This window comes from Oreochromis aureus, linkage group 3, assembly GCF_013358895.1.
Source record: "Oreochromis aureus strain Israel breed Guangdong linkage group 3, ZZ_aureus, whole genome shotgun sequence".
In the NCBI taxonomy this organism is placed as follows: domain Eukaryota; kingdom Metazoa; phylum Chordata; class Actinopteri; order Cichliformes; family Cichlidae; genus Oreochromis; species Oreochromis aureus.
This window is the reverse complement of record NC_052944.1, coordinates 109,036,576-109,056,761: the sequence shown is the minus strand read 5'-3', so window position 1 is coordinate 109,056,761 and position 20,186 is coordinate 109,036,576. Positions and strand designations below refer to the sequence as shown.

The window sequence follows — 20,186 nt, the reverse complement described above, 5'->3', positions numbered from 1 at the left end:
CGCGTTCGGTGTGAACGCACCGTTAGCCCTGACAGTGATGTGTGTTGTTTAGACTCAAAGCCTTCTTGTTGATATTTTGAAGTGCCCTTCATTATTTTCTGTAATTGGCATGAGCTCTGGTGGCTTCAGCCATAGTTTTATGCCTCTGTCCTGCAGGTTTACCTTTAGGAGTTTGTTTTATTGGAGCTCTCAAAGCAATACTTGATGATTTTACCTCAGCATTTGTCCACAATCAGCCAACCTAGTTGATAGGATAACTAATCTCTTTATGTTTGTGACACCGTTAGATTTCCAGAGACATAAGAGTTTGTTAGTTTCCACCCTTCTATTTACTTCACCAGAGACACTGGTTTAGGTTTTCAGATCGAGAGCGTTTATCCCCAATGTGATGTTTCTGTATTGTATGTACGGTCGGCAAGGTCAGTCTCTTAATTGCCCCTTGGGGATAAATAAAGTCTTCTGAATCTGAATCTGAATTGCTATACCGTCTCTTGTTTATTCTTTGTTTAGCCTGTTTTAATGTGCACGGGGTAATCCTGGATCACCACTGCGCCTAGTCCCTGACTAGCCTCTCACACGAACAAGGTCCTGCACCCACAAAATGGAGAGAAAGATCTGACGCCGTTACTTGTTATGCCGTTATTAACACATTGACTATGTGTTAATAGACCTCTCTGCACTGTACGAACAACCTGCCACTGAACATAACAGAGACACTGATGATGCTTCAAACACTCCAACACACATGCACATCTGTACAAAATCAGTCGTAGAGACTTTGTGTGATAAATCAGACACAGACACACAGAAACTGTGTTTCTGTGTCCATGCTGCCTTTTATGTTGATATTAACAGAATAATATCAGGTGTATGACAGCCAGCTTTCAGGTTACAAGCTGTAAAACAACATAATCCAGCTACTTATTGTTCAGCAGCTCTACCAAAGAGATTTCTGAATAAGATACACTCATGCTAGCAAAGGTGAGCTCAGTTAATGACTCCACAAGAAGCTGAAGGCAGAAAAGCCCTTTAAGATGTTTGTTTGCTCATACACAGCCCAGCAGAGGTTGGAGTCATTTAAAGAATTCACCTTCAGCAGCTACATATCAAAGTTATGAATACATGAATCCAGGAACACTCAGGAACATCCACCATGAAAGCAAACACAACTTCATGGCAAAACAGCCTCTGCAGCTCAGAAGGCATGCTCAGTGGTGACATTAGCAGTAAAGTCATCACACTCTTCATCCAATGGCTGCAATTGCTGACCTTCTCCATCACGCTGGGTCATCTCCATGGAAACAGGTTGTTTGTCCCGTGTCTTCCTGCTACAGCAGACGGACAGCAGCAGACCAGTAGAGATGCAGTACAGACAGAAGACCACTAGATGGCAGAAGAGTCTGAGCACAGACTCAGAAAAAAGAAGTGGAGGACCTAAAGGAGAAAGACATAGAGGAAGAGTCAAGAGACTCAAAGCCTTGACTTATGTTTCTAATGTCAAATTAATTTACAAAATTCATTATTTTTTCAAGAAATGTGTACATCTGGGATGTGTTACAGATTGTTTATCTGAATCTATCCATCCATCACCGATTCTGTTCATAATTTTTAAGGACAGGATTTCTAGGTGCAGCCAAGTGGCGGAGGGCTTTCAGTTAGTTGGCCTCAGAATCTCATCTCTGCCCCAAGTGCAGGAGTTCAAGTATCTCGGTGTCTTGTTCACAAGTGATGGGAGAAGGGAGCAGGAGATCGACAGACGGATTGGTGCTGTGGCCGCAGTGATGCGGACACTGCACAGGTCTGTCGTGGTGAAGAGAGAGCTGAGCGTAAAAGCGAAGCTCTCAATTTACTGGTCAATCTACGTCTCTACCCTCATCTATGGCCACGAGCTGTGGGTAGTGACCGAAAGAACGAGATCCCGGATACAAGCGGTGGAAATGAGCTTCCTCCGAAGGGTGGCTGGCCTCTCCTTTAGAGATAGGGTGAGACGTTCAGCCATCCGCGAGAGGCTCAGAGTAGAGCCGCTCTCCTCCACATCGAAAGGAGCCAGCTGAGGTGGTTCGGGCATCTAACAAGCATGCCTCCTGGGCGCCACCTGGGTGAGGTGTTCCGGGCATGTCCCACCGGGAGGAGGACCTGAGGCAGACCCAGGACACGCTGGAGAGACTATACAGGGAGTGCAGAATTATTAGGCAAGTTGTATTTTTGAGGAATAATTTTATTATTGAACAACAACCATGTTCTCAATGAACCCAAAAAACTCATTAATATCAAAGCTGAATGTTTTTGGAAGTAGTTTTTAGTTTGTTTTTAGTTTTAGCTATTTTAGGGGGATATCTGTGTGTGCAGGTGACTATTACTGTGCATAATTATTAGGCAACTTAACAAAAACAAATATATACCCATTTCAATTATTTATTTTTACCAGTGAAACCAATATAACATCTCCACATTCACAAATATACATTTCTGACATTCAAAACAAAACAAAAACAAATCAGCGACCAATATAGCCACCTTTCTTTGCAAGGACACTCAAAAGCCTGCCATCCATGGATTCTGTCAGTGTTTTGATCTGTTCACCATCAACATTGCGTGCAGCAGCAACCACAGCCTCCCAGACACTGTTCAGAGAGGTGTACTGTTTTCCCTCCTTGTAAATCTCACATTTGATGATGGACCACAGGTTCTCAATGGGGTTCAGATCAGGTGAACAAGGACGCCATGTCATTAGTTTTTCTTCTTTTATACCCTTTCTTGCCAGCCACGCTGTGGAGTACTTGGACGTGTGTGATGGAGCATTGTCCTGCATGAAAATCATGTTTTTCTTGAAGGATGCAGACTTCTTCCTGTACCACTGCTTGAAGAAGGTGTCTTCCAGAAACTGGCAGTAGGACTGGGAGTTGAGCTTGACTCCATCCTCAACCTGAAAAGGCCCCACAAGCTCATCTTTGATGATACCAGCCCAAACCAGTACTCCACCTCCACCTTGCTGGTGTCTGAGTCGGACTGGAGCTCTCTGCCCTTTACCAATCCAGCCACGGGCCCATCCATCTGGCCCATCAAGACTCATTCTCATTTCATCAGTCCATAAAACCTTAGAAAAATCAGTCTTGAGATATTTCTTGGCCCAGTCTTGACGTTTCAGCTTGTGTGTCTTGTTCAGTGGTGGTCGTCTTTCAGCCTTTCTTACCTTGGCCATGTCTCTGAGTATTGCACACCTTGTGCTTTTGGGCACTCCAGTGATGTTGCAGCTCTGAAATATGGCCAAACTGGTGGCAAGTGGCATCTTGGCAGCTGCACGCTTGACTTTTCTCAGTTCATGGGCAGTTATTTTGCGCCTTGGTTTTTCCACACGCTTCTTGCGACCCTGTTGACTATGTTGAATGAAACGCTTGATTGTTCGATGATCATGCTTCAGAAGCTTTGCAATTTTAAGACTGCTGCATCCCTCTGCAAGATATCTCACTATTTTTGACTTTTCTGAGCCTGTCAAGTCCTTCTTTAGACCCATTTTGCCAAAGGAAAGGAAGTTGCCTAATAATTATGCACACCTGATATAGGGTGCTGATGTCATTAGACCACACCCCTTCTCATTACAGAGACGCACATCACCTAATATGCTTAATTGGTAGTAGGCCTTCGAGCCTATACAGCTTGGAGTAAAACATCATGCATGAAGAGGATGATGTGGACAAAATACTCATTTGCCTAATAATTCTGCACTCCCTGTATCTCTCGGCTGGCCTGGGAACGCCTTGGTGAAGACGGAACTTCTTTTCTTTCCAAGCTCCTTACACTACGATGAACTGGATGACTGAGAACCGTCACAGACGCATAACCAGAAAAATAATTGAATGTTTTTACCATCACTCACCTATAGAAAAAATAAAAAAACCCCTCACCAGCAGCACACACACACCTGCAACAGGAGGACAGAGGTCACTAAAGGTGAGAGATCACTAAAGGTCACCAAAGGTCAGAGGTCATGATGAGGACAGACAGGTGTAGGAACATCAGCTCACCTGCAGCAGTCAGCAGAAACAGGCCTGAAACTGAAGAACACACTGATCAGAGATCAAATGGTCACATGACCAAAGAGAAGCATTCAGACTGCAGTGATTGGTTACTGTTCCCACACATCAATAACCCACAGCGCCCTCCAGTGGTGGAAACACAGATAATACATGTGGAGAAACATGAAGGAGACTCACAGCAGAGGCAGACGCTCCGTCTCAGACAGCCGTCACCTCCACACCTCCACAGGTCTGCTCCCCGACCTCCTACATCACACAGAGACTCATCAGCACAGGAGGAGCTCCTTATCATCATCAGCACAGGGGGAGTTCATAATAAATTAACTAATAAGTTATGGCAAAAGGGTGGGATTAAATAGGTGTCTACTTCTTCCCACTCCCGTTCAACATGTAAATGAATCAGAACGGTAGCAATATTGAAATGTATTGACTTTTGTATAGAATTTTTTCACCCTCTTATTTTCTTTACTAAATGTACCTGAATACTTTTACATGTTTGAAATAAATTAACAAACAAACAATCATCATCTTCATCAGCACAGGAGGAGCTCTCCACTGACTTTAATCAAACCACCACAAAAGCACCAAAGGAGGAAACACCTCACTGAGGATTATTAAACATCTGGTCTCTCTCTTCCAAGTCTCTGTTAGTACATGACTTAATAAATGATCAACAAATCGATTTACTCTGCCTTACAGAAACCTGGTCACAGCAGGATGATCATGTTAGTTTAAATGAAGCAGCCGAGTCATTCTAACTACCAGAAACCTCGATTTCTCAAAATGTAAAAGATCCATGTTAATGACAGACTAACTCTTGTTCTTACATATATCATAAAAACTGAGCAGTATTCCCTAAAAAGCCTCTTTTTTCTTATCATTTCTGGCCTTATTTTCATACACTAAATTATATAAAGGTGCTGTGTTCTGTTGGAGGTTTCTTCCTGGGAGTTTTTCCTCCCACTGGGAGTCAAATGATTGTTGGGATTTCTTTGTATGTATTATTGTAGGGTCTACCTTACAATATAAAGCACCTTGAGGAGACAGTTGTTGGGATTTGGTGCTGTGGAAATAAAACTGAATTGAATCAAATTGTTTAATTCAAATATACAGTTCATTCTAAATGCATTTTTTAAAGTGACATGACTTTTACTTCTGTCCAGGTTTCTCACCTTTGATTTCCCTGCAGAAGAACAGAACTCCACCCACAACTAGAACCAAGACAACCACAGAGACGAGACTTGCTACAACTGTGACCAGGAGAGAGGGAGGAGTGGGGGAGGAGGCTGGGGGGTGAATGGAAAGAGTAAAAGAAAGAGGAGAGTTTACAGGAGGAGAGGAGGGAGATGGGTTTTGAGGAGGATGAGGATCTGCAGGAGAGATGATGAAGATGATTCAGTCACTTTATTATCAGCTCAGCAGGTTAATTCATGTCTTTAAACAGGAAGCGATGTCAGTGATCTGACCTCTGACCCTCAGAAAGCTCTGAGGAGACTTTCCACCGTCATCAGTAGAGCACCAGTAAAGACCTTCATCAGCCTGTGTGATGTTAGTGATGCTGTGCTCTCGTTTAGGACCAACAGAACTTCCTTTGATGGAGAAATAACCCTGAACTGTGTCACCATTCCTTTGTCTGCAGCGCAGTGTGACATCACTTCCTGTCCTCACAGGAAGTGCAGGAACCTCAAGGATAAGATGTTTTTCTGACCAATGGAGACAAACAGAGTTAATGAGAGTAGAGTCATATCCAGATGCTGTACCAGCAGATGGAGCAGTGAGTTTGTGTACCAGTTACAGTGATGTTGATCTGATCACTCCTCTGTCCAGAACTGGTTTCACACCAGTAACCTGCAGAGTCTGACTCGGAGATGTCTGAGAGGATGCAGGAGTAACTTTTAAACTCCCGAAAACCTGCAGCTGCTCCACAGTCCTCAGTGAGTCCTCCTCTGGTCCTCTTCACTGTCCATCCATCAACTGTCTGTCCATCATCAACACAACTCAGAGACACTGAAGAAGTCCCACTGAAGAACTGCTGAAGGTTTGGGCTGACAGACAGAGACACTGGAGGACACACACACACACACACACACACACACACAGAATAAATGTATTCGTGTTCTTGTTGGAGTCTCACTGAATGTTTTCACTTCCACCAACTCACCTGCAGAAACAGTCAGTGCAGACTGCAGCAGCACACACACACCTGTAACAGGAGGTCAGAGGTCACTGAGGGTCAGAGGTCACTAACAGGCAGACCACAGTCGGGACCCAGAACCTGTTACACAAGGGTCCAAAGACAAAACTAAACCAGATTTTTAAACATGCATTCAGCTGATGTGACTAACATGGACCTGAAGAAGCACCTGCAACAGATATCATTGTTTACACAGAGAGAGAGAGACTTTAAGATCTGTGACATAATCATTATATTAGTACATGACTTAATAATCGATCAACAAATCGATTTACTCTGCCTTACAGAAACCTGGTTGCAGCAGGATGATTCTAACTACCAGAAATCTCGAAGCACAGGCCGAGGGGGCGGTGTGGCAGCAATTTTTCACACCAGTCTATTAATTAACGAAAGACCAAGACAGACTTTTAATTCATTTGAAAGCCTGATGCTTAGCCTCGTCCACCCCAGCTGTGAAACTCAGAAACCAGTCTTACTTGTTATCATCTATCGTCCACCTGGGCCTTACACAGAGTTTCTCTCTGATTTCTCAGACTTTTTATCTGATTTAGTGCTCAGCTCAGATAAAATAATTATTGTGGGTGATTTTAACATCCATGTAGATGCTAAAAATGACAGCCTCAACATCGCATTTAATCTGTTATTAGACTCAATTGGCTTCTCTCAAAATGTAAAAGAACCCACCCACCACTTTAATCACACTCTAGATCTTGTTTTAACAAATGGCATAGAAACTGAACATTTAACAGTGTTTCCTGAAAACCCTCTGCTGTCTGATCATTTCCTGATAACATTTACATTTACAATAATTGATTAAACAGCAGTGGAGAGTAGACTTTATCACAGTAGATGTTTTTCTGAAAGCGCTACCAACATGCTGTAGGTATTACGGTGTGTTCACACCGAACGCGATAGACGCAAACAGAGCGTCAGGTTTACATGTAAAGTCAATGGAAAAAGCACGATGACACGCGATTGCGGGTCCCGCGAAAATTCGGAAACAGATTTTTCTCGCGAAAACGGGCATCAGTTTACCGCGTCTGGCGCGTTTGGCTCGCGAATAAAACCACGCGCGTCAGGTTTTGTGCTGCATTTTGTGCATACGTGCGTTTCGCGTCTACCGCTCGAGTTAGAAAATTATGGCAAGCCATTGGTGCCAAATATCGCCACTTTTCTAACCCGTTTGGTTGAGAAATGGTGTAAAAAACGCCGTTTAATTTTTTAAAACGCTGAAAAAAACGGCGTTCTTTTGCGACAAACGCCGTTTTTTCCAACACTCACATAGCACCCTGAACGCACCATGCGAGTGGCGGAAAAAACGGCATTTCCGTCGTATTATCATGCTGTTTACAACTACGTGAATGTGCTATTGCTGTGATTTATTACTGTTACTGAAGGTCCGCGGCTCCGAACCGTAGTAAAGGGACCTCTGGCTAATACTTCGTGTTCCGTGTCGGGCTGGTAGGTGAAAACTAGCTTTACTTTGTTGTCTGGGTCACTTTGCTTGCCAGAGACAGAGAGAGGCGTTGAAAGGCTGCTCCAACGGAACTTATTTTTTCCGGAGGAAAACACGAACACAGTGTACAGTTGAGTCTTAATAGCTTACTTACAACTGGGCTCGTCAGGCACTCTTCTTGGCTGCAGTGGTTATTATTATATTTACATGCTTCCAGCTCCCGTTTTTGCTCCGTGACAGCTCGGACTTTTCCTTTCTCTCCCTCCCTCGCTCACAGACACATAACGGGTATGGCAGTCCATTCTCGCTGCAGCACGGACTACACTGCCCATGAGGCTACATTCTTTAGGGCCATGCCTGTAGCATTCTGTCTATTAGCTTAGCACAACAACAACAACAAAAAAGCGCTCTCTCACCCAGGAAACACGCAGAGAGAGAGAGAGCGCGTCACCCTGTAACCATGGCAACCATAACGCTGCCGCCTGGAACAACAGAACGTAGCTGTCAAACAAACCCAAACAGTCCTGACCTGCGACAATATGAAACAGGAAAGTACCGCCGTGTAATCCATTTATTTCAACAAAGTAACTGTATTCTGAATACCACCTTTTTAAACGGTAACTGTAACGGAATAGAGTTACTCATATTTTGTATTCTAAATACGTAACGGCGGTACATGTATTCCGTTACTCCCCAACACTGGAGACCACACTAATGCATCACCGAAGTGATTGCCTATTCGGTACCAGTGCTTGTTACTATGGTGATTCAGAAATTCTTTTATTGCTGCCATATAACCTGCATTAATAACATATTTTACAGCATTATTCTATTAGTAATATTTCTTACAGGGTTCATATTGCATTGAAGATGTTTGTCATCACATTGACCTTTTCTATTTACAGGTGTAGTTATGATCATTCTATACACATTGCATATTTGTGCTATTTGGAGTTGATGTTCCATTCAAGAGGGTCTTAAGCTTCACTGGTGTGATTGTCCAGGTGATACATGCTGAGGGAAGATGAGAACATAGCAGGTTGACTGCATGCATGCTTACAATACACATAAATCTAGTAACAGGCCTGAGCGAAGGCCCAAGTGTCTTCTGCTTCTTTATGTAACCTGTTGCACTTTAGTCTACTTGGTGACTGATGACCAGAGTCAGTGACCAACCTCAGAGACCCGGAGGACTTGAAGTTTATTGCCTTACTTGGAAGGGGTTATAAAAAGGAGAAGTTCTATGTCTGTTTATAGCCATTAAAGATATACAAGATGTACCATTGACTGTAAACAATGTATTTTTAATTTGTAATCACGCCATGAGGGGGGCGTAACCCTGATGAATGAAACCATTCTGAACTGAGCTGTTCGGGGAAGATCGATGCTGGTGCTACATCTTCCCACGTGTGTGCTCAATAAATCATTGTCTGACCTAATTCTTCTGGACCAGTGTTGTTTTGTGCCCTCCATCAATATTTGAACTCGCGACATTACCCACTATGCATTTTGATATGTTTAAAGCATGATCAAACAAGCAAACGACGAAATGCTTTTTCTGAAACAAGACCTTAACTGTGTGGCGCATGGCTCCCTTCTTTACTTGAGGGATCAGCTATTAGCGCTGCGCTACCGCAGTGTAGCATTATGATGCTAACGGAGTCCTGGCTAACACCGCAAACTCCGGACATGAGTGTGGAGCTGTCCGGTTTCCAGCTGCTGCGGGCGGACAGGACGAGAGACAGCGGTGAGAGGAAAGGAGGGGGACTGGCAGTGTTTGTGAACGACAGATAGTGTAACCCTGGGCACACCGCTGTGAAAGAATAACTCTGCAGCAGATACATTGGGCTGCTAGCCGTTAGCGTGTGTCGAGGCATCCTGATTTTCTCCACTCTGGTCAGCAGACTGCAAACGCAATCTCCGAGAGCCCTTTTTTAATATCAGGAACATCAGTGGACTCGACACGGCCCACCTTCACCCAGTGACCTACCGCACACAGATGGTCGGAGGAAAGCGGGGAGGCTCTGGGGGAGGACGTTGACAGCGTTGTGACCTGTGTTGTGGGCTACATTAACTTCTGTGTGGATAACACCGGACCCACCTGTGCGGTGTTTCCTACTATAACAGAGTATTTTATTCTTGTTGTATAGTATTGTATTATATTTACCTGAGCCTATTGTGTTTTATGTTTACTGCTGTTAAACTTGTACTTTTTGCCATGACCTAAAAATCTCTCACGTGCGGGACTAATAAAGGCTTATTTTATTGTTTATTCTGTCCTGTTTTAGTTTATGAGTAATGTAGGTGAATGAGCTGATACTTAATTTAAAATATCCATCCATCCACCCATTCGCTTATCCTTTCCAGGGTCGCGGGGGGCGCTGGAGCCTATCCCAGCTGTCATAGGGCGAGAGGCGGGGTACACCCTGGACAGGTCTCCAGTCTGTCGTAGGGCCAACACACAGGGACAGACAACCATTCACGCTCACATTCACACCTAGTGACAATTTGGATTATCCAATTAACCTATCCCCTCAAACTGCATGTCTTTGGACGGTGGGAGGAAGCTGGAGTACCCGGAGGGAACCCACGCAAACACGGGGAGAACATGCAAACTCCACACAGAAAAACCCAGCCTGATGATGGAATTGAACTCAGGACCTTCTGGCTGTGCGGTAACAGTGCTAACCACCGTGCCACCGTGCTGCCCTTAATTTAAAATATTGCGGACATAAATCATATATATCATAAACTAAACTTGTGTAAACGTTACAGCAGCTGATAATGATAAACAACTATAAAACATTTACAGTAAAAAATTAGATGAAGAAAAAACGGTGTAGTAGGTCTTGAAGTGGCTCAGTACAGTGCAGTGGACATAAAGTGGTTTAGTGTGTGTTTGGTGTTGTGACAGTACACAGCTGAAAAGAAGTATTAACATTAGAGAGCAGATCACTTTTCCCCAGACAGACTTTGTACAAACCCAGTTCTGAAAATACTGGTCTCCTGTGTAAAATGTAAAAAAGAAAAAGAGAGAGAGAGAGAGAAGAAGAAGAAAGGAGTGATTTGCAAATCTCAAAGCCATTATTTATTCACAGTGTAACATAGAAAATATGTCATATGTTTAAACCTAGACTATGTCGTTAAAAATAACTCCTTTTGAATTTGATGGCAGTAATATGTTTCAAAACAGTTGGTATGGGGCGAGAAAAGGCTGGAAAAATAAGTGGTTCTAAAAAAAAACAGCTGGAGGGACATTTTAAAAGTAATTAGGTTACTTGGCAACAGGTCAGTAACATGATTCGATATTAAAAGAACATTTTAGAGAAGCAGAGATGATCTGAAAGAAATGTGAGCAGAGGTTGGTCAATCTGCAAAAAACTCCATTAACAAATTGTGCCAAAATTTCAGAATAATGTTTCTCAGGGTTAAGTTGTGAAGACTTGAAATATTGCATCCTCTGGAGGTATCAAAATATATTTTATCAAAAGATTCAGTGACTGGAGAAATCTCTTTGCAGAAACAATGAGGCTAAAAGCCATGATGTCAGTGATCTTCAAACGCTCATAGGAAAGTTATCATCATGGAGCATTAAACAGACATGATTCTGTCATGGAAATCGGTGCATTTCCTGTATCCTTTGGGGCAACAGACCTGAGTCACACTTTTAGAGAAGTACCTGGTGAGGTGGATTGAGAGGAATATCCATGATGCATGGCAGTTTGTTCAGTCACTTCCTCTTCACCACAGCTTCCAAAGCGCAGCCAATCACAGAGCTTACTCTCCTGATCCAAGAAGAACACATCAAAGTGCACTGCACTCACCTGAACTGACAGAACATCTGTCTGCCTAATTTTCAACAATACTTCTTAGCCAACAGGCTCAGGATGGTTAAAACATACCTTCTTAGATGAGCCCTGGCTAGATGTTGAACAGGCACTATGCAATGATCTAGAGATTTCAGACCTACCATTTATCAGCTCAAGCATTAAAAGACATGAATGCTTTAAAAGCATCAACATCAGCTCTTCTCTGACAGCATGGTGGGAGTTTCTAAAAATGACAGCGTCCTCATTAATCCCATGCAAACGTACACCTATCTGGAATAACCCTGACATACTACAAAACAATAATATGATTAATTTTCCAGAATGGAGTTGTAAAGGAATTAAATACTTAGAACATATATTAGAGGGAACAGAATTTATTCCATTTGACAGACTAGTTACACAATATGGGATCAACAAGAAAAGATTTTTAGAATATCAACAAATTAAATCCATAGTAAAAAAGAAATTTAACCTCAGTCAAGTTGAATTACAAACACCACCAAGTGCGGTACACTTTCTTACTCTTAAATCCCCCAAATTATTGTCTAAAATATACAGAACACTTTTTAAAATAGATGAATCAATATCCCTTCCTATTGCAAAGTGGGAAGCAGATTTATCAGTTAACTTAAACCAAAACTTCTGGTCTCAGATTTGCTTAAAAACCTTTAAATTGATTAAAAATCCCAGTCTGCAATTAATACAATACAAAATACTACATAGAGTGCACTATACTGGTCATCGGATGTTCCCGATGGGCTTTACATCTTCCAACAACTGCTCACACTGTCAAGGCAATACACCAGACAATTACATCCACGCTCTTTGGTTCTGTCCACCAGTGCAGAAGTTTTGGCGTGAGATATGTGAAGACTTATCAAAGTGTCTGAAATGTAAAATTCCAACCTCCCCTTTAGTATGCTTGTTGGGCAAATTGGATGATGTCACTACAGAAACTAATACAGTCCACATGGTTTTTACAGCCCTATGCATTGCCAAGAAAATGGTCCTCATGAACTGGAAAAATAAAAATAATCTTAATTCTAGCCAATATAGAAATCATCTAATAGATCACATTAGTCTCGATACAGCCTCTGCCACCACATTTGATCAATCCCTTTGGGCTCCTTTGATCGGCTCCATCACCTGGCGGGGGTGGGGGGTCGTGCTTTGGTCCCGCCTTAGCTATTGTGGCTGATGTGGACGTTGGGACGGGCTTAACCTGGGGGTTGTGGTCATAACCTGGTTAGTGGCTCTGGTCGCTCTTAGAGGGTGTTCTCCTCGTGGCTGTGTGCAGCAGTGCTGGGGGAGGGTCTGTGCTGGCGGACGTAGGTTACTGGCCTGGTAGGCTGGCTGCCCCTGAGTGGATCCGGGGCAGGCGTGGGGGCTTGGGGTTCGGGGGTGCTTCGCCTCCGTGGGCTTCGGTCCTCGTCTTTGTGTCACCGAGGTTGTGGGCAGGTGGGTGCACAGGGGCATCGGCCTAACTGGGGGGCTCTTCAACTGGCAGGGAGGTTGTTCCATCCTTGCAGGAGTCCACTCTGCAGGTGGGGGAGAGACATAGGAGAGGTGGAGAATAAACTTAACCCGGGTGTCTGTTGTCTTGTGTAGTTTGGGAGATGATTGAATGTTAGGGTGGGTACAGTTTCCCCTGCGGTGGGGTAGGGTGAGCTGGCCCGGGTCCTGTGGGGCTTGGCGGTGCTGCTGCCGTAGGCCCCGGTCTGGAAGGGGACCCCCTCTCTGTCCCCTTGTGGCCGCCTGTGCCTCAATTTTATTTAACAACTTAGACATCCACATTACTCACACTCTCATAACATATATATATATATATATATATATATATATATATATATATATATGGCCTTGAGGGTGGCCACGTTAACGGCGTCCAGAGGGCGGTCTGTGTATTCAACCCTACCTCTGGTGCCGGTGCCCACCTCTCAATTTTAAATCCATGTAGACATTGAGGGTTCTCGGGAGGGGCCGTGCTAACACCTGCTGCTCTCTGGCAGCAGCACCATGCCCTCCCTTGTTTTAAATGCACTTTAGAACAACACGCAGCAACACTACACATGAGCGAGAGGAGGGAGGTATGGGGTCTTCACACACCCCCGTTCTCTGCTGGCCATCGGGTCGGGGGGGCTGGGAGGAGGTGTTGGCCATCCGATTGGCCTCCCTGCTGCTGCGGAGCCTGGGGCGGTCTTCTTGCCTCCACCCCGGGGGAAAGGGTCACATCTCTTGGCTCTAGGTGCCGTTTCCCCCTCTGGGGGCGAGGGTACTTGGACCCGGGGTATAGAGTATGTTTGGGGAGTGTGACTGTGTGTACATGTCCATTTATGTCTATCCTTATGTTGGGTGAGTGCTGAGTATTTGTATATGTGTGCAAGAGGGTGGGAATGCATGTTTGTGTCTGTGTGTGCCTGTTTGTCTGTGTCTATATGTCAGGTCGGGTCTTACACTCCACCTCTCTGGGAACTCCCAGGCCCTCCCCTCACCACACTCCCTGCCGGTCACTGATGCCCTCAGGGGTCGGTGCGTTGGTGGTTCTTGGTGTCCGGGGCTGGGCGCTCAGGTATGCACCAGCTCACTCACGGTGGCTACTTGGCGGGGCCTGGTGCCTGTTGCTCAGTCAGGCCTCTTCTGGGGCGCGGGGGGCCCTCGGGCCTCCGGCTCGGTTAACTCTGGCACAGCTGGCTGCCGGCAGAGCCAGCGAGCACACCAGTGCAGCCCCCTCTGGCTTCTGCTCTGTGGCTACTTTGTGACCCCTCGTCTGGGGATCTCCTCAGCCCTTCCCAGGAGGGTGGCACGGATGCCCCTCCGGTGGTACTCCTTGGGCTCTGGATGTCTGGAGCCTGGATCTCCTCCATGCCTGCTTCATGCCCTGGGGGACGGGGCTATGGCTCTTTACATCCTCTAGCAGACCATTACATGGAGAAACCTTTTGAATACAAGCGCGCTGATCCACACAGGTGTGCACACAGGTGTTCACTGTTCGTAGACATAAACTACACCTTTCTTAGCTGCTACTTCAAAGCACATTGTGCGCTGTCGGTCCTGCTTGCTACACAACAACATTCAATATTTAGTATTTACTGCTGTTTACACTTAGCTAGATTAATGCGATGGTGTTGTGTTTAGTATGCTGCTTTGTTTTGTTTTGTTTTTTGCTTGTTTTCTCTTCTTTTTCTCTCAACAGGTGATCCAGGAGATTTTTTTTTCTTTCTCTTTTTAAGTGCCCTTTCTCACTGTCCCTCTACCCTTCTGTTTTTCTTTTCCTTTTCCTTCCTTTTCTTTTTTCTTTTCCTTCATCTTTCTTTCTCCCTTTCCTATCCCCCAGTCATGTCTGTCCCGTCTGTAACAACTGAAAATAAAATAAAATAAAATAAATAATAACAACAAAGTTTGATCAAATGGACCAATACGGCAAGGCCGTGATGATCCATTTGGCAAAATAAATCCATTGGGTATTGTTACGGGTCCGAAATTGAGGACGAGAGTAAAACAATCATGGTCCAGAAGAGGTCGATCAAACAATTGATTTTAATGAATACACGCAGCGTGGGAAGACGTACACTGCAACACATCAGTTGTAAATCCCCACCCAAAAATACACTTCAGATTGCTTTTATAACATCAGGGTATTGTAACGCCCCCTCTTGCGTTTACAAGGACATTATTTGCATCTTAAGAACATTGTTTGTCTCCTCTACAGATAATGATCTATTCTAAGAGATAAGTGCAGACACAGAAGTTCCCCTTTCTGGCATCCTCTTTCCAAATATGGTGATGATCTCAGGCCTCTGAGGTCCCCATGGACTTGACAACTTCTTCTGTCACCTGTTGGCAAGCAAGCTCTAGTGCAGCAGGTTGCTGAATACATTCAGGCCTTTGCTCAGCTACTATTTTACTGTAACAATATACTCAGCATCTAAGCTTTTAAGATTATAGATTTAACTCAACGATTTAAAGTGGTTCTAACTGCACCTGTAATAAACATGTTAATATTTGATTATTATAACACCTGTAATACAAATTATAACATAATGCCAGCAGCTTCAATCAATGCTCTGATGAATGATAATTGATGCAATGATAAGGATGATGGTTATATACAGTTCAGCAGTAAACTAATTTCTTTAAATCTTACAGTATCCTTGTTGGTCTTCAGACAACAATTCTGACGGCTAAAGAACCAAATGGGACAGGCAAAAGAAAAAAAAAAAACCCTTATATTTTATATATTTATGTTTTTCTGTTTTTCTGTTTGAGAATTTTAATATTATTTCAAAAAAAAATTTATAATGACTAATGTCTCAGTTCTACTACACAGCAAATGTTGGCACACGACTTGACACATAATAGAATTTATTTCATATTATACTAATGACAAAATATACTAATACAGTGGGATGCAAAAGAGAAGTGAAAAGAAGTTTACTGGATTTACAAAAAGTGTGCAATAATTGTTTAAACAAAATCAAGCAGGTGCATAAATTTGGGCACCACAAAAAAAGAAATGAAATAAATATTTAGTGTATATCAATGTGTGTGTCTCCTATGTGATATATGGGGGGCCTTTGTCTGGACGTGCTTCCCATCCAGAGCTCCACAGCAGAGAGGGAAGTTCCAGCGCTCCTGGAATCCCTCTGTGATGGACCGCCAGTCAGTCAGTCAGTAGAGCTCTGACTTTTTGTCAGTCCGGCTACAGTGCTGAAGAGAAACCTGGGGTTGTTCTTATTTTCTTCAATCAGTGACGAATAGTAAGATGTTCTGGCTTTGCGGAGGGCTTTCTTATAAAGCAGCAAACTATTTCTCCAGGCTAAATGATGATCCTCTAAATTTGTGACACGCCATTTCCTCTCCAGCTTACGAGTTATCTGCTTTAGGCTACGTGTTTGAGAATTATACCACGGAGTCAGGTACTTCGGATTTGAGGCCTTAGTTTTCACCGGAGCTACAGTATCCAGAGTCGTACGTAGTGAGGAGGTAAAATTATTAACAAGATGATCGACCTCTGATGGAGTAGCGTTCAGGTAGCTGCTCTGCTCTATGTTGGTACAGGGCATTGAAGATGATAACAGTGGGTGGATTATATTCTTAAACTTAGTTACAGCACTTTCAGAAAGACATCTACTTTGATAAAGTCTACTCTCCACTGCTGTGTAATCAATTATTGTAAATGTAAATGTTATCAGGAAATGATCAGACAGCAGAGGGTTTTCAGGAAACACTGTTAAATGTTCAGTTTCTATGCCATACGTTAAAACAAGATCTAGAGTGTGATTAAAGTGGTGGGTGGGTTCTTTTACATTTTGAGAGAAGCCAATTGAGTCTAATAACAGATTAATAACAGAATAACAGAACTAATAACAGCCTCGCCTCTGTCAGTGCGCCCCAGGGTGGCTGTGGCTACAATGTAGCTTGCCATCACCAGTGTGTGAGTGTGTGCGTGAATGGGTGGATGACTGGATGTGTAAAGCGCTTTGGGGTCCTTAGGGACTAGTAAAGCGCTATACAAATACAGGCCATTTACCATTTACAGGCCATTTAAATGCGATGTTGAGGCTGTCATTTTTAGCATCTACATGGATGTTAAAATCACCCACAATAATTATTTTATCTGAGCTGAGAAATAAATCAGATAAAAAGTCTGAGAAATCAGACAGAAACTCTGTGTAAGGCCCAGGTGAACGATAGATTTAAACTAACATAATCATCCTGCTGCAACCAGGTTTCTGTAAGGCAGAGTAAATCGATTTGTTGATCAATTATTAAGTCATGTACTAACAGAGACTTGGAGGAGAGAGACCTAATATTTAATAATCCACATTTCACTGTTTTACTCTTTGGTCCCGATGTGGATACTGTATTGTTCTTTCTTTGTGTTTTATTTGTTTAAGTCATTTTTTGCTGGTGCAGATGTGGATACTCTATAGAAGCGAGACGGTCTAGGGCAGGGCTCAGCAACCTTTAGCACCCAAAGAGCCATTTGGACGCGATTTCCACGCAAAAGAAAACACTGGGAGCCGCAAATACTTTTTCACATCTAAAATGAAGATAACACTGTGAACATCCACGGTCACCACTTCATGCATAATGGACCTTCCATGTGTATGGACATGTGCAGGTATATATGTATGTATATGTATACATATGTATATTTAGTGTGTGCGTGTGTACACATCTATACATAGGAATAGTAGTGGTACAATAGTTATGTCAAGCTATATAGTTTATGTCTTGCATATTTCCAACCATATCCATAATCACATACTGTGTATGCTACCATTGTATATAGGTATTATCTTACTTTTTTCATTGATTGTACTTATTTGTATTTTTGTATTTCCTTCTGATATCTGTACCTGAGCTGAGGTGACGGAAAAATTTCCCCGTTTGTGGGATCAATAAAATCTTATCTTATCTTATATATTTTTTTTTTTACCTTTATGCTTTGTGAGAACAACTAAGGTGTGCTGCTTATGAAATCCATGAAGTGCTACAGAGAAAATTACATTTTATTTATGTAATTAACACATTTTGAACTCTTAAAGAAATATAAGAAAAGCAAAGACACCCAGCTGAACTAAAATGATCCATGTAGCAAACAAAAACTGTTGTGAGCCGCCACCCTTATATCGCCTTTGGGCTGTTGGAGCCTTGACCTGACTTTTAAAATAATAATTGGAAAAAACGCACCTTAGCGGCACCAAGCAATCACGCCCGCGCCGCCTTAACGCCTGTGCTATCTATGCTGTTGTGTTGGTGTGTGTCGGGGCTGTGAGCTTTAACACCGGCTGTATGCGTGCAGCAACCGTGTGTCAAAAGAGATGCTGAAAACCATGCTGATGGAAACATCGTCGGGTCTGCCGTGATATGTTTACAATGGGACTTCTGCTCCTCTGCGCACAGCGCCTGCAAATCGGGGCTGTCACGAAGTCACTTTACGCAGGACTGTAAGCTGTAATCTGTGAGGCGTGAGCGGTGTTTGTTTTAACATAGTTCACGGTGGAGAACAGCTGCTGATATAATGTGGATCCGAAGATCCATAATTGGCCTACCTGGGGTTGAAAGTCTTGCACGGCGTTTCGACGGGTATATCAGCTTCCGCGAGTGTGACGCTTATTTTGAGTCATCAAAAACTAATAGAATATAATTTTATATTTATATTTCAATATCACAATAATCTTCCAATTTAGAACTACAAGTTAAAAAAGAACTAACATAAATAAAATACACTTCAGCTAAATACTTAAAAAAACTCATTTATTTTCCCAAACCACGCGGAGCCGCACTAATAGGACTAAAGAGCCGCATGCGGCTCCGGAGCCGCATGTTGCCAACCCCTGGTCTAGGGAGATACATGGACATAATAGTTGGGAGAATGTGGAATGGCACACACAAGGGGAAGACATGGGCAAAGAGGAGGGAAATAAGGCACAAGGACTAACACACATAAACATAGATACACAGCAGGGGACACAGAGGGAAAAGACACAAGAGGAATTCTTAAAATTCAAGAATCTAAACAGGAAATGAAAGAATAACTAATACCATAAATGAATTTGAACATAAACAATAATACAAAATATTACTATAACACAATAAACTTAAAATGCTGGGTCAAAAGGACCCAGAACCATGACAATTTCTAGAAATGAGAGCTGCTCCATCCAAAGTGGGATGGATGCCGTCTCTCCTAACAAGACCAGGTTTCCTCCAGAAGGTTTGCCAATTATCTATGAAGCCCACATCGTTTCTGGGACACCACTCAGACAGCCAGCAATTTAAGGAGAACATGCGGCTAAACATGTCACTCCTGTGAATGTAATTAGCTTAGTACACACTGTGTCCTTTGGGTGAATCACGTGAAGTTGTGACACCCAAAGGGACCGGAAATAACAAAGGTTTGCAGTTTAGAGGACAATATCAGCAATATATATTTAATCTGTGTAATATGCTGTGATATTGATAATTGAGCTATTTTGATATATTCTGTAACTTTGCCATATATTGTATTATTTAATTAATTTTTACTTTTCTTGTCGACTTGAGCAACTATTACCACATAATTTCCTCAGGGATTAATAAAGTATTCTAATTAGGTCAGCTGTGCTGGGTTTCAGACTGAGCTGCTGTGAACATCTATCCTGGAAACAAATGAGGGACTCACCGAGGAGGACGAGCAGAGGGGCCACCTTCATGGTGTCTGGATGTCGACTGGGCATGTGTGGTCTGAGCAGCAGACAGAGACCTCGGGCTATGATTTCATCACTTCCTGTTGTCATGTCTCTACATCAGCATGCTGCTGTGTGTCCGGCTCACAGAGGTTCTTCATAAAGTTTCCCATCTGTCAGTCCATCACAGCTCCATGAAGCTCAGAGAGGAGAGGCTGACTCTGCTCATTATGGAGTTACAGCAGAGGACAAGCCAGAGGACAGCCATCCACACAGAGCTCATCCACTCTATCAGCTCATCCAGCTCTGGTTAACTCTGTCATTGGAGCTGATGGAGCTCCAGAGTCACAGACTGGCCTCACTGACTGACTGACTTACTGATGCTCTCAGGCTGTTTACACATAACTGCAGCTTTGAACATGAGTTTAATGAGATAATACAAATGTTCATGTTGTTTAGTGGAGATATTCAAACAGAGCAGTCCACAGTCTGTGT

At 43.3% G+C, this 20,186-nt stretch overlaps 1 protein-coding gene across 1 annotated transcript; it reads right to left on the bottom strand.

The window, feature by feature from the left end:
- Positions 1–1,030: 1,030 nt before the first annotated feature.
- On the bottom strand, positions 1,031–19,802 carry LOC120434978. The gene is made up of 9 exons (XM_039603660.1): positions 19,688–19,802; positions 6,199–6,240; positions 5,826–6,098; positions 5,504–5,740; positions 5,210–5,407; positions 4,215–4,283; positions 4,026–4,049; positions 3,878–3,922; positions 1,031–1,434 (listed from the first exon to the last, which is right to left on the bottom strand). The coding sequence occupies exons 1-9, from the start codon at positions 19,800–19,802 to the stop codon at positions 1,196–1,198; spliced, it is 1,242 nt and encodes a 413-aa protein (XP_039459594.1). The 3' UTR covers positions 1,031–1,195.
- Positions 19,803–20,186: the final 384 nt, after the last annotated feature.

Excerpts from the sequence above, each read along its gene's own strand:
- LOC120434978 (XM_039603660.1), bottom strand. The coding sequence starts at position 19,802 with ATGACAACAGGAAGTGATGAAATCATAGCCCGAGGTCTCTGTCTGCTG. Across the intron at positions 5,408-5,503 it reads GAGCTTTCTGAGGGTCAGAG|ATCCTCATCCTCCTCAAAAC; the intron begins GTCAGATCACTG and ends TCTCTCCTGCAG. Across the intron at positions 3,923-4,025 it reads GTTTCTGCTGACTGCTGCAG|GTGTGTGTGTGCTGCTGGTG; the intron begins GTGAGCTGATGT and ends CTCCTGTTGCAG.